The sequence below is a fragment of the Ochotona princeps genome, chromosome 3, assembly GCF_030435755.1.
Source record: "Ochotona princeps isolate mOchPri1 chromosome 3, mOchPri1.hap1, whole genome shotgun sequence".
Classification (NCBI taxonomy): Eukaryota; Metazoa; Chordata; class Mammalia; order Lagomorpha; family Ochotonidae; genus Ochotona; species Ochotona princeps.
In genome coordinates, this window is record NC_080834.1 from 34,069,046 (window position 1) to 34,080,847 (window position 11,802).

Consider the following 11,802-nt stretch of genomic DNA (forward strand, 5'->3'; position numbering starts at 1 on the left):
CATCTCTGAAACTGAGCTGCTGTGGAAAGGGTTGCATGTTCCACTGGGCATTCAACCTGTGAAAGCTGTGTTATCTGGAGGCTGTTAATGGGTTGACACAAGTATTAACCTCCTCCCACCTCTCAGGGAAATTAGTGCTGTTTTCCTGAAAGTCACACTTGGTTGGAAGTTTGTTGTACAAATAATAGAGAACATAATGGTGCCATTATGTTTGTGTTTGTGTTAAGGGTGGGTTGTCTCACTATTCCCTACACAGATTTGTAAATGTTAAATGATTTGTTTGCTCTTGTCTCATCCTTCCAGGAGGTGAAACAGCAGAAATGCCTGACATGTATCCTCCCGGAGAGTATGACCTTGCTGGGTTTGCTGTTGGTGCCATGGAACGGGACCAGAAGCTCCCTCATCTGGAAAGAATCACTGAAGGGGATGTTGTTGTTGGCGTAGCTTCATCTGGTCTCCACAGCAATGGCTTTAGCCTTGTGAGGAAGATTGTAGCCAAATCTTCGCTTCAGTACTCCTCTCCAGCACCTGCTGGTTGTGGTGACCAGACCTTAGGTGAGTACACTTCATGGTCAACCCATCCCACTGCACTAGATTTGAACCCACTTGCTGTTTTCATCTCTGACCCAAAGCTAACATGTAATGCAGTGTATTATTAGCCTACGATCTGGGTGCTGGGACAGTGTTGTACAGCAAGTACAGCACCACGCATGTGTATTCTCCATTTTGGGGTTGCTCTCTATGCTTTGGTTTTGCATTCGTGGGCCAATTTTTTTTTTAATCTTCTATCTTGAATATTCAGGGGACCTGCTTTTAACTCCAACAAGAATCTACAGCCACTCGTTGTTACCCGTACTCCGGTCAGGTCATGTCAAGGCTTTTGCTCATATTACCGGTGGAGGATTGCTGGAAAATATCCCCAGAGTCCTGCCTCAGAAACTTGGTGTAGATCTAGGTAAGGTCATTAAAAGGAACGTATATTCAAAACAATTGAGGGAAAAAATATGCGTTATGGATAGTTAGCACACACAGGCTTCTATGTGGGAAACTCTTAATCACTGAAATTTCTTAGTGGAAAAATAACCCTTTTCTACCACTTTGTGCTTTATTGTGCATATTTGTAAGGCTTCTAATGTGATTGACTAATGTAAAAGTACAGTGCTCTAGCATTAGATCGTAGTGGGGTTAAGCAGCACTTGCAATGCCAGCATCCCATCTCAGAGCACCAATTCTAGTCCTGGCTGCTCTGTTTCTGATCCAGGTGCTTGCTAATACGCACACGTAAGCAGCTAAAGATGACCCAGGTGCTTGGGTCCCTGCCACCCACATGGGAAACCAGGACGGAATTCCTGGTTCCTGGCTTCAGCCTGGCCCATCCCTGGCTATTCTGGGTATTTTTTGCGTGAAGCTAAGAAGACAGATGGGAATGGGTGACACATGTGGAGAAATGAGTAGTAAAGCCTATGTCAAGAATGTTGCTGGTGAAGAAAAGTAGAAAAATGCCAGCCACCCAGGGGCCTAAGGGAAGGAGAGGGTTTTTCCTCCCAGTCTTTTAGGATAAAGAGACAAAGTGAGAAATGTTCATGTCATACTCAACTAATACACATTACTTGAAGGAATAGAAATGGGGGAAGATCACATAAAATAGTTTCCCAGTGGGGTGGCCATCATGCCACAGCCAGTTAAGCTGCCACTTGAGATTCCTGCAGCCCATACCGGAGTGCTGGTTCTAGTCCCTGCTGCTACACTTTGAATCGTCCCTGGCGGTCACATGGGAGACCTGGATGGAGTTCCTGGCTTCGGCACCCCCAGGCTTTTTTTTTTTTTTTTTTTTTTTAAAGATTTATTCAGTTTATTACAAAGTCAGATATACAGAGAAGAGAAGAGACAGAAAGAAAGATCTTCCGTCCGATGATTCACTCCCCAAGTGAGCCGCAATGGGTCGGTGCGCGCTGATCCGAAGCCTTGGAAGCCGGGAACCTGGAACCTCCTCTGGGTCTCCCACGCGGGCGCAGGGTCCCAATGCACTGGGCCGTCCTCTCCTGCTTTCCCAGGCCACAGGCAGGGAGCTGGATGGGAAGTGGAGCTGCCGGGATTAGAACCGGCGCCCATATGGGATCCCGGGGCGTTCAAGGCAAGGACTTTAGCCACTGAGCCACGCCGCCGGGCCCACCCCCAGGCTTTTTTTTGTGCATTTTGTCTTTCCCTCTCTGTCACTGTCCTGTTCAAATAAATAAATCCTTGGGAAAAATAATGAAGATTTAGAACTAAGTATCCATAACACAGCAGTTAAGGTGCTAGTTAATATACCACATCCATGTTAGAGTGCCTGGCTCAGTGCTATGCACTGTCTTTATTCCAGCCTCGGACGCGTGCAGACCAGAGAAGGCAGAAATGATGGCTCAAGTTTCTGCCGTAGGTGGGGACCTAGATGTACTGTTCAGCTTCAGTCTGGTTCAGCCCTGGCCATCGCAGACATTGGTAGTGAACTAGCAATAAGGCACAGCTCATTCCTGTTCTCTCACACACTCTCTCTCCCCCGTCTCCCTCTCTCTGCCTTTCCAATAGATTTTTTTTTTAATTTTTCCTTTATTTAAATGAATTAGAGGTATATGATGTTGAGCTTACACCCTCTGTGAAGCATGGCTTTTCTTTATGTATGCATTTTCTGTTAATCTGAAAATAAGCTGCCTATCTTCACAAAAGGATGGTCAGCCAGCTTTTCTTGGAGCATGTCTGATTCTCCAGGGGACTTCCAAGGGTTTAGTCAGTTCATGTACCAGAGAAACCCTAATTGTGAACAATGTCAACAAAAAATATTTGAGATTTCTAAGGTACAAACATATCCCTTCCACAAAAAAAAAAGTCCTGAAAAGCCAGTTGTATTTTAGTCTTGAATATAATTTCTGTATCTGCTTTTGTGTGTGATTTCATCCTTTGTGCAACATTTCAGCTCATCAGGCCACTTCTGCTTGTTGCAGATGCCCGGAGCTGGAGGATCCCCAGGATCTTCTCATGGCTGCAGCAAGAAGGGCAGCTCTCGGAGGAGGAGATGGCCAGGACGTTTAATTGTGGGGTTGGAGCTGCACTTGTGGTAGCAAAGGAGCACACAGAGCTGCTTCTGAGGGACATTCAGCAGCGCCAGGAGGAAGCCTGGGTGATTGGCAGCGTGGTTGCCCGAACTAAAGGTAGTTGCTCTGTGTTTATAAATGTCTGATGTGCCAATGAACTGAGCCCCACCATGACACTATGGCTGTGCAGTCATGGCTGGTACTCCTGGGACCTGACAAGCCCCAGTGACCTGACAAGCCCTTGTCTTTCTGCCTTAGTTGCATCTGTCCACACCTACTCCCCATGGAGTCACTTCCTGAAGTGATCCCCCTGTTTGTAAGATGTCATGGCTCACTTTCTGGTTCATCTCAGTTGAAGGAATAGCGAAGGAACACCCTGACAAGGCCTGAATATTAGTTGGGCCTCTACTGGAAATGCTAGAACTTGACAGTGGCACGAAATCTCAGATGAGCTTAATAAAGCTGTCCCAGATTGTTTTCTTTCTCTGCCTTTATTTCCTCTGTTAAGTAGGCTTCATTTTCAGACAGGTCTTCCAAAAGCCAGAAATAAAGCACCTTCTAGCTCACCTTACAGTCAGGAGCTCTGTATCTTACCATCCCATATATCACCAACCTGCCCAACACCAGGAGGTTGTGACACTATCGTGGGTGGTCTCATTGGGAAGATCGGTCAGTGACTGGGGACCAAACACTGGCAGACTATAACAAAGCCACAGTAAGCTTCTCGGTAACAAGATATCCTGTAGCAGTAGTTGAAGCACGGGCGTACAAATGTTTGCCCTTGTCGTTATGAATGAGTAATACCAAATGATAAATAAGATGTTACTAATTTTAGTGCTTGTGAATCAAAGAACAAGATACAGTTTTGTAAGGTTTTCATAAAATAGTTTTTCTGTTTCCTATATTTGTAACTGTTGTTAATGCATTGAAGGTTCCGCTCGTGTGAAAGTCAAGAATCTGACTGCAGCCTTGCAAGTGGACAGGTCAGTGCTGGAGAACAGCTCCCTGGAAAATCATTCCCCTGCCCACCCAAAAAAGGCAAGAGTGGCTGTCTTGATATCCGGAACAGGTAAGATGTGGCTTTGTCGGAGCTGCTCTGCTGGAAGATGCCCTTCCTTCCCTAAAGGAAGGACACACTCAGGTTGTCAGGGTGCTCTCAGCAGTCTTGGGGGGGTCACCAACAGGAGGAGGGGGCTCCTTTCAGCATCCACCACCTTTCGAGCCATGTCATGGATGTGACCCAGCTCCTCGAGGACAGAGCAATGGGGGTGAGAAGAATTATTAAACAGAAACTGGAAGAGACAAGATAGAAACTCCAGTCTCTGTTGTATTAAAACTTTGTGAGAAAGTCTTAAATCAGTTGAGATTTGTTCAGCTATTACTCATTAAGAATGAAAATTTTTGTTTGACATTTGTAACAGCAGAGTAGTAAATAAGAGTACTGTGTTCCCCTGTTATATCATTGCTGTGAATGCTGTTGTCAGTGCATACAGTGTATAGTTTCAGGCATGTATCTGATTATTTAGTGTCTATTCCCAGAGGTATAATTACTTTGCAATTTGACCCTACGTTTTCAACATATTTTAAGGTCATGTGATGGTGATGCGAGAGGCTGTAAAGGCCATAGTGATTTATTCTTGTTCCTTACTGAAGCAATTTGTTATATAAGCATCAGTGTTAAAATTATGTTATATTGTTCCTACTGCAGTGCTAGATTATAAGAAGTATGAGCTCAGGGCTAGCTTTGTGGCATAACGGTCTAGTCCTCAGGCTGCTCTGCTCCAATCCAGATCCCTGCTAAAGCATGGGAAGAAGCTCTAGTCTCCTGACCCCGTCCTGGTAGTTGTGACCATTTGGGGAGTGAACCTGCAGGAAGACTCTCTTCCAGTCTGTCGTGCTGTTTCTGTAACTCCAGTGTGGGTCTCCATAGCAGCTTTGAAAGAGACCCTTACCTTGCAAAAAAGAAAAGAAATGTGCGCTCATCCGTGGTGTTCTCCCTTGGCAGGTTCCAACCTACAGGCACTCATAGACAGTACTCAGCAGCCACACAGCGCCTCGCACATCGCCGTCGTCATCTCCAACAAAGCTGGGGTGGCTGGGCTAGAGAAGGCACAGAGAGCTGGCATTCCCACCAGGGTAAGTCGCTCGAGCAGCCTCTCCCACGGTTGGACTTCAGCTCACCATGTCATCTCAGGCCCCCGATCTGGGGGTACTCACTTGGCACTGCTGCTTTCTGGGGGATACCAGCTGTCCCCATTCTTATTCTGTCGGGTGTGTCTTCACAGGAAAGTGGAGAATACGCTATATAAAGGTGGAGTTTTGCCCTTCCATAATTGGTTGAAAAAAGTTGTGCTTTTCTCTATTACAGGTGATTAATCATAAATTATATAAAGATCGTGTAGAATTTGACAATGCCATTGACCAAGTTCTTGAAGAATTCTCCACAGACATAGTCTGTCTCGCAGGATTCATGAGAATACTGTCTGGGCCGTTTGTTAGAAAATGGACTGGTAAGCAAAAATTGTTTGATACCACATTGAGAAATCAAAACTGCAAATGGATTCCAGAGTGGTTCACCTGCCAATCCGTCTCAGTGGTGACATAATTAATGATGGCTTTTACTTGAAGTTAATGCAAAGGAAGTTCAGTTACCCCAAAGACCAGCACAATGATGATTTATTAATCTATTATCTTAATCGTTCTTGACTTGCTATAACTAACCACTGTGCTAATAGAACTTAGTTTTGCTTCACATTATTGCAAAGATAGTTTTCATCTTCTGATTAAATGGACGCTTAGGAGCAGGATGAAGTCATTTCCTGTATCCCCAAATCAGGAGGTCTGGGATCCCCTCCTTAGGGAACAGATCATTGCCAGGGAGCCAGGCAAGCATTGTTGGCAGAAACTCATACTTATCTTGTGTGAATTGCCTTGCTCCCCAAAAGCTTTAGTTGCTTTGTTGTGCACAATTTCGGGGGCAATATATACATTTTCCTTCCAAGGAGTTTCTGGTTTTTTGATTGAATGTAGAGCACTTGTGAAGTAATAGTAAACATGTAATGCTTTTGGTGACACAGACACAAAGAACTAACTAGCATCTAACTGGTGAGCACATCACTTTGTGGCTGGCTTCAGGTACCTGGGACCAGCATGCAGTGTAGCAGTTAAGCCACATCCTGCAGAGCTTGCTTTCCACATGGGTCCTGATTTGAGGCATGGCTGCTCCACTTTCAAGTCAGCTCTCTGCTAATGATCTGGGAAAACAACAGAGGATAGCCTACGTGCTTGAGCCACTGTTCCCACATGGGAGACGTGGCAGAAGCTACACATTCTGGCTTCACCCTGGCATCGTCCCAGCATTTGCAGTCATCTGGGGAGTGAACCGGCGGGTGAAAGATCTGTCTGTGTTTCTCCCTCTTATAACTCTGCCTCTCAAGTAAATAAAAATAAATCTTAAAAACAGAACAAAGTGAGGCATGTAGTGGCCATGTTATGGCCTAAGTTAAGCCACCACCTGAAATGCCAGGTACAGATTCAGGTACTAGCTACTATTCCACTTTCCAATCCAGCTTCCTCCTAATGTGCAAGGGGAGGAAGCAGAAGATGAGCCACAGTTGGGCCTGGGCCACCCACAGGGGAGTTCCTGGCTCCAGGCTTTGGCCTGGCCCACACCTGGCTGTTGCAGCTGTTTGGAGAGAGAGCCAGTGAATTAAAGATCACTCTCATTCTTGCTTTCTCTCACTCTGTCATTTTGCCTTTCAAATAATTATGTCTTTGATATCAAAAGTCAAGCACATAGACAGACTCAAAAAAGCCACTGTGTGTCTAATGGCATGTGCCAGCCACAGCCTGTGTTTTGAAGAGTCCTGGCATGCCACTTAGACCTCCATCTTCCTGTCCCTGTGGGTGCTTACCATCCTGCGGCAGCTTGCCTCTGGCCACACAGACTATAGACCAGATGCCACCAAGGCCTCCTGGACAAGAACTGTTTTTGTTTACCTCATTGCTGTGTTTGCCAAAGGAAACATCCCTCCAGCTTCCATTTTCCTTCTCATTCTAGACAGGAAAACATCATATACTACTGTCACCAAATTCACAGGATTTCTGAAATTCTGATCACCGTGATTTTTTGATTTCCAGGGAAAATGCTCAACATCCACCCATCCTTGCTCCCTTCCTTCAAGGGTGCAAATGCACACGAACAAGCTCTGGAAGCCGGGGTCACAGTCAGCGGCTGCACTGTGCACTTCGTGTCTGTAAGTCTGTCTGCTCACCTAAGCAGTACTCATGATCAGGTGGAAACTGCACTGGCTGGAAGATAATCTGTACAACCTTTCCTTCCCTTTCCAGGAGGATGTAGATGCTGGACAAATTATTTTGCAAGAAGCGGTTCCGGTGAAAAGAGGTGACACTGTTGCAACTCTGTCTGAAAGAGTAAAGTTAGCAGAACATAAAGTATTTCCTGCAGCCCTCGAGCTGGTGGCCACTGGAGCTATACAGCTTGGAGAAAATGGCAAGATTTGCTGGGCCAAAGGACAATAAAGCCTAATTCAAAAGTGGGCCCAGGGAGCCCAGCACAGTGGCCTAGCCTTGAATGCACCGGTATCCCATATGGGCGCCAGTTCCCATCCAGCTCCCTGCCTGTGACCTGGGAAAGCAATCAAGGACAGCCTAAAGCCTTGGGACCTTGCACCTGTGTGGGAGACCCAGAAGAAGCTCCAGGCTCCTGGCTTTGGGTCGGCACAGTTCTGGCCATTGTGGTCACTTGGGGAGTGAATTGTCAGATGGAACATCTTCCTCTCTGACTTTCCTCCTCTCAGCTCTCTGTAGATCTGACTTTCCAATAAAAATAAATCTTTTAAAAAAAGAGTGGAGCCAGTTTCCAAAGAATTTTTCTAGATGAAGCTCCTGGCTACAGATCAGATCAGCTCTGGCCATTGTGACCATTTGGAAAGAACCAGTGAATGGAAGATCTCTTTTTCTCCTCTCCATACCTCTTCCTTTCCAATAAAAATAAATCTTTTTTTTAAAGGGGGGGGGTAATAAAAAGCTATTAGAGGAGCTGGCACTATGATGTAGTAGGTAAAAGCTTTTGCCTGTGGTAGCGGCATCCTATATGGGCACCGATTCAAGTCTCTGGGGCTCCACTTTTGACCCAGCTCCCTGTTAGTGGCCTGGGAAAGTAGCAGAAGAGGACCCATGTTTTTGGGTCCCCCTGCCCACGTGGAAAACCCAGAAAAAGCTCCTGGCTTCAGGCTAGCCCAGCTCTGGCCACTCCTTCCATTTCAGGAGTGAACCAGGAGGTGGAACTGTGTGTCCTCTCTGTGTAACTCCTCCTTTTAAATAAAAATAAAAATTTTGTAAATGGGGGGAGGGTCAGTACAATGGCTTAGGTTAATCCTTCCATCTACAAGTGCCTGCATCTCATGGGCACCAGTTCTAGTCTCGGCTGCTCTACTTCTCATCCAGTTCCTTGCTTCTGGACTGGGAAGGCAGTAGAGGATGGCCCAGGTCCTTGGGCCCCTGCACCTACATGGGAAACTTGAACATCTGGCTGCTGGCTTTGGATCAGCTCAGCTCAAGGTATATTGGGAGTGAACCAGTGAATGGAGGATCGCTCTCTGTATATCCTCTCTGCCTTTCAAATAGATGGAAAAAAAAACTATTACCTATGGAACTATATCACAAAATAAGAAGCTTAAAAAACTATTAGACCATATCCATGTTTGAAAGATATGATCTCTATATCACCTATGTCCGACCTTTCTTGTTCACACTCAAGCTAGGATTTCAGAATTCCTTTCAATGACAACAGAGAACATATTAATACTTCTTTTCATCCTTTTCTTACCAATATGCCTCAATTTTGTAAGTCCTATCTTCTGTAATCCTTGGTTCCTATGCTTTTTAATGTGCCTTATTCGCAAGGACACAAGAAATCCTGAGACCAGCTATAGCCACGGGTTCCACTCCTGCTCTTGCTGCATCTTGTGTGTAGCTCAGCTGCCTTTCAGGTCAGGGCCACATAAATAGGTCATAGTTCTTATGATCAAAACATGCTGCTGGTCCAAAGAAGGCTGCAGCCTCCATGGACAGCCGGGCAGCCAGCAGGGTGTCACAGCCATACCTGAGCTTCAGCAGCTTGGCAGCTGGAGAACCAGATAGTGGCATGTTCAAATCTCAACAAGACTCTCCAGAACATAGTAACTCCAGTCTTAAAAAGTAACAGGGCCATGGTAGAGCAGGGTGAAGCCACCAGCATGCCATACAGACAGCAGTCCTGGCTGCTCCACTGGTGTGCAGGGAGTAGTGAGTGACAAGGCCCAAGTGCTTGGAGGAAGTCACAGATGGATTGAATTCCAGGTTCCTGGCTTTGGCCTGGCCCAGGCCAGACCACTGCAACCATTTCCAGTAGGAACCAGCAGATGGAGGAGCTCATTGCTTTCTCACACAACTTTCATTCTTTAATTTATTTATGAATTATTATTACTAAAACATTTGGACCCAGCATGATGGTCTAGTGGCTAAATCCTCACCTTGCATGCTCCAGGATCCCATGGGGGTGCTGGAGCATGTTTCCGGATGTTCCACTTCCCATCCAGCTCCCTGCTTGTAGCCTGGGAAAACAGTAGAAGATGGCCCAAAGCCTTGAGACCCCCACATCCATATGGAAGACCTAGAAGAAGCTCCTGGCTTTGGATCAGCTCAGCTTCAGTTATTGCGGCCACTTGGGCAATGAGCCAGCAGATGAAAGCTGGAACGGAAGTGGAGTAGCTGGGATACAAATCTGCACCATATGGGATCCCAGCACATGCAAGGGGAGAACTTTTGCCACTAGGCTACTGTGTAGGGCTTTCTGTAAATCATCTCTAAATCTGCATTCAATGATAATAAACTTAGGGCCCAGTGTGATGGCCTAGCGGCTGAAGTCCTCACCTTGAACCTGCTAGAATCTCATATGGGCACACTTCTAATCCTGGCAGCTCCACTTCCCATCCCACCGGGATCCCATATGGGCGCTGGTTCTAATCCTGGAGGCCCCACTTCGCATCCAGCTCCCTCCCTGCTTGAGGCCTGGGAAAGCAGTGGAGGATGGCCCAAAGCCTTGGAACCCTGCACCCACATGGGAGACCTAGAGGAAGTTCCAGGCTCCTGGCTTTGGATCGGCACAGCACTGGCCGCTGTGGTCACTTGGGGAGTGAGTCATCGGACGGAATACCTCCTCTCTGTCTCTCCTCCTCTCTGTATCTGACTTTGCAATAAAATTAAATAAATCTTTAAAAAATAATAATAAGTAAATAAATAAATAAATAGAGCATTTGGTTCCAGCATTATTATATTGGCGGTAAACCCAGTCTGTGATGCTAGCATATTTATAGCTTCCTGTTCAAGACCTGGCTGCTCCACTTCAAAGGTAGCTTCCTGCTTAAGCACCTTGGAGGCAGCAGAAAATGACAAATTCATTGGGGTCCCTACCACCCATGTAGATCAGAATGCAGTTCCTGGCTACTGGGTTCTGCCTGACACAGCCCTGGCCATTGCAGATGCAAGTTCCTCCTTTTTAGCCAAGAGCTTTCTCCAGGTCTTCCTCCATGCATGCAGGGGCCCAGTCCATATTTTGCTGCTTTCCCAAGTAAACAGGGAACTGAATTGGAAGTAGAATAGCCAGGTCAAGGGTCTGGTGCAGTAGCCTAGTGGCTAACTTCTTGCCTTGAACCCGCCAGGATCCCATATGGGCACAAGTTCATGTTCTGGAGGCCCCGCTTGCCTTCCAGCTCCCTGCTTGTGGCCTGAGAAAGTAGTCGAGGATGATCCCAAAGCCTTGGGACCCCGCACCTACATGGGAGACTCAGAACAAGCTCCTGGCTCCTGGCTTCGGCCCTGGGAGTCCTGGAAGAAGTTCCTGGCTCCTGGCTTTAGATCGGCTCAGCTCCAACCATTGAAACCACTTGGGAAGTGGCTGATAGAAGTTCTTTCTGTAAATCTGTGAAGCGCATTTGGAATCCTGGAACTTCCAAAGGGGAGATTAGCCAGCGGAGCCATTGTGCTGGGCCCCCAGGGACTTTTCAGGATAGCTACATGGGAGGGTGGAGGCTTTACATGTGACAGTTACATTCTGCCCCAGACCTGGAATTTCCTCAAGAAAAGGCAGCAAATAATTTCTCAGCTTGGTGATTAGAACCCCACTGGGGCAGCAGAGCCACTCCTTTAATTCAGTGAATTTCTTTGGTTAAGTGGTTAATCCTAAAGAACGGGCAAGGACACTTTGAGCTAAGGGAGACCAGAAGCTGGCTTCTGCCTCTGCATGAGGAACATTGAACTTTCTGACACCCCACGGCAAGTCGATCCAATTCCGAGGCAGCGGGCATGAAGACTTCACCACCCGGGGATGGGTGAAGGGAGGGCCACCGGGAAGCTCATCATGCCTGCTGCCCACAGCTGACGTGGTCCTCATCTGCTGCTGAGCCCCCTGCAGTGGTATCTGCCAGCACCCCGGGACTGGCTGTGTGACCTCATGGCAAGTGTAAGAAATGAGAGAATCCTGGCCTGGCGCAGTAGCCCAGTGGCTAAAGTCCTCACCTTGCAGGCACCGGGATCCCATAGGGGCTCAGGTTCTAATCCCAGCAGCCCCGCTTCCCATCCAGCTCCCTACTTGTGGCCTGGGAAAGCAGTCGAGGACGGCCCAAAGCCTTAGGACTCTGTGCCCATGTGGGAGACCCAGAAGAGGATT

At 47.1% G+C, this 11,802-nt stretch overlaps 1 protein-coding gene across 2 annotated transcripts in view; it reads left to right on the forward strand.

The window, feature by feature from the left end:
* Positions 1 to 7,654, forward strand: part of GART (phosphoribosylglycinamide formyltransferase, phosphoribosylglycinamide synthetase, phosphoribosylaminoimidazole synthetase) — a 28,182-nt gene extending 20,528 nt beyond the window's left edge. For both annotated transcript variants that reach the window (XM_058661684.1, XM_004594129.3), the window contains exons 15-22: positions 304 to 555; positions 803 to 955; positions 2,982 to 3,188; positions 4,003 to 4,140; positions 5,077 to 5,207; positions 5,440 to 5,581; positions 7,212 to 7,327; positions 7,422 to 7,654. In XM_058661684.1, coding sequence (XP_058517667.1) covers positions 304 to 555; positions 803 to 955; positions 2,982 to 3,188; positions 4,003 to 4,140; positions 5,077 to 5,207; positions 5,440 to 5,581; positions 7,212 to 7,327; positions 7,422 to 7,613 — 1,331 coding nt within the window. In that variant the 3' untranslated portion in view covers positions 7,614 to 7,654. The remainder of the gene's footprint in view (positions 1 to 303; positions 556 to 802; positions 956 to 2,981; positions 3,189 to 4,002; positions 4,141 to 5,076; positions 5,208 to 5,439; positions 5,582 to 7,211; positions 7,328 to 7,421) is intronic.
* The last annotated feature ends 4,148 nt before the right edge of the window (positions 7,655 to 11,802 follow it).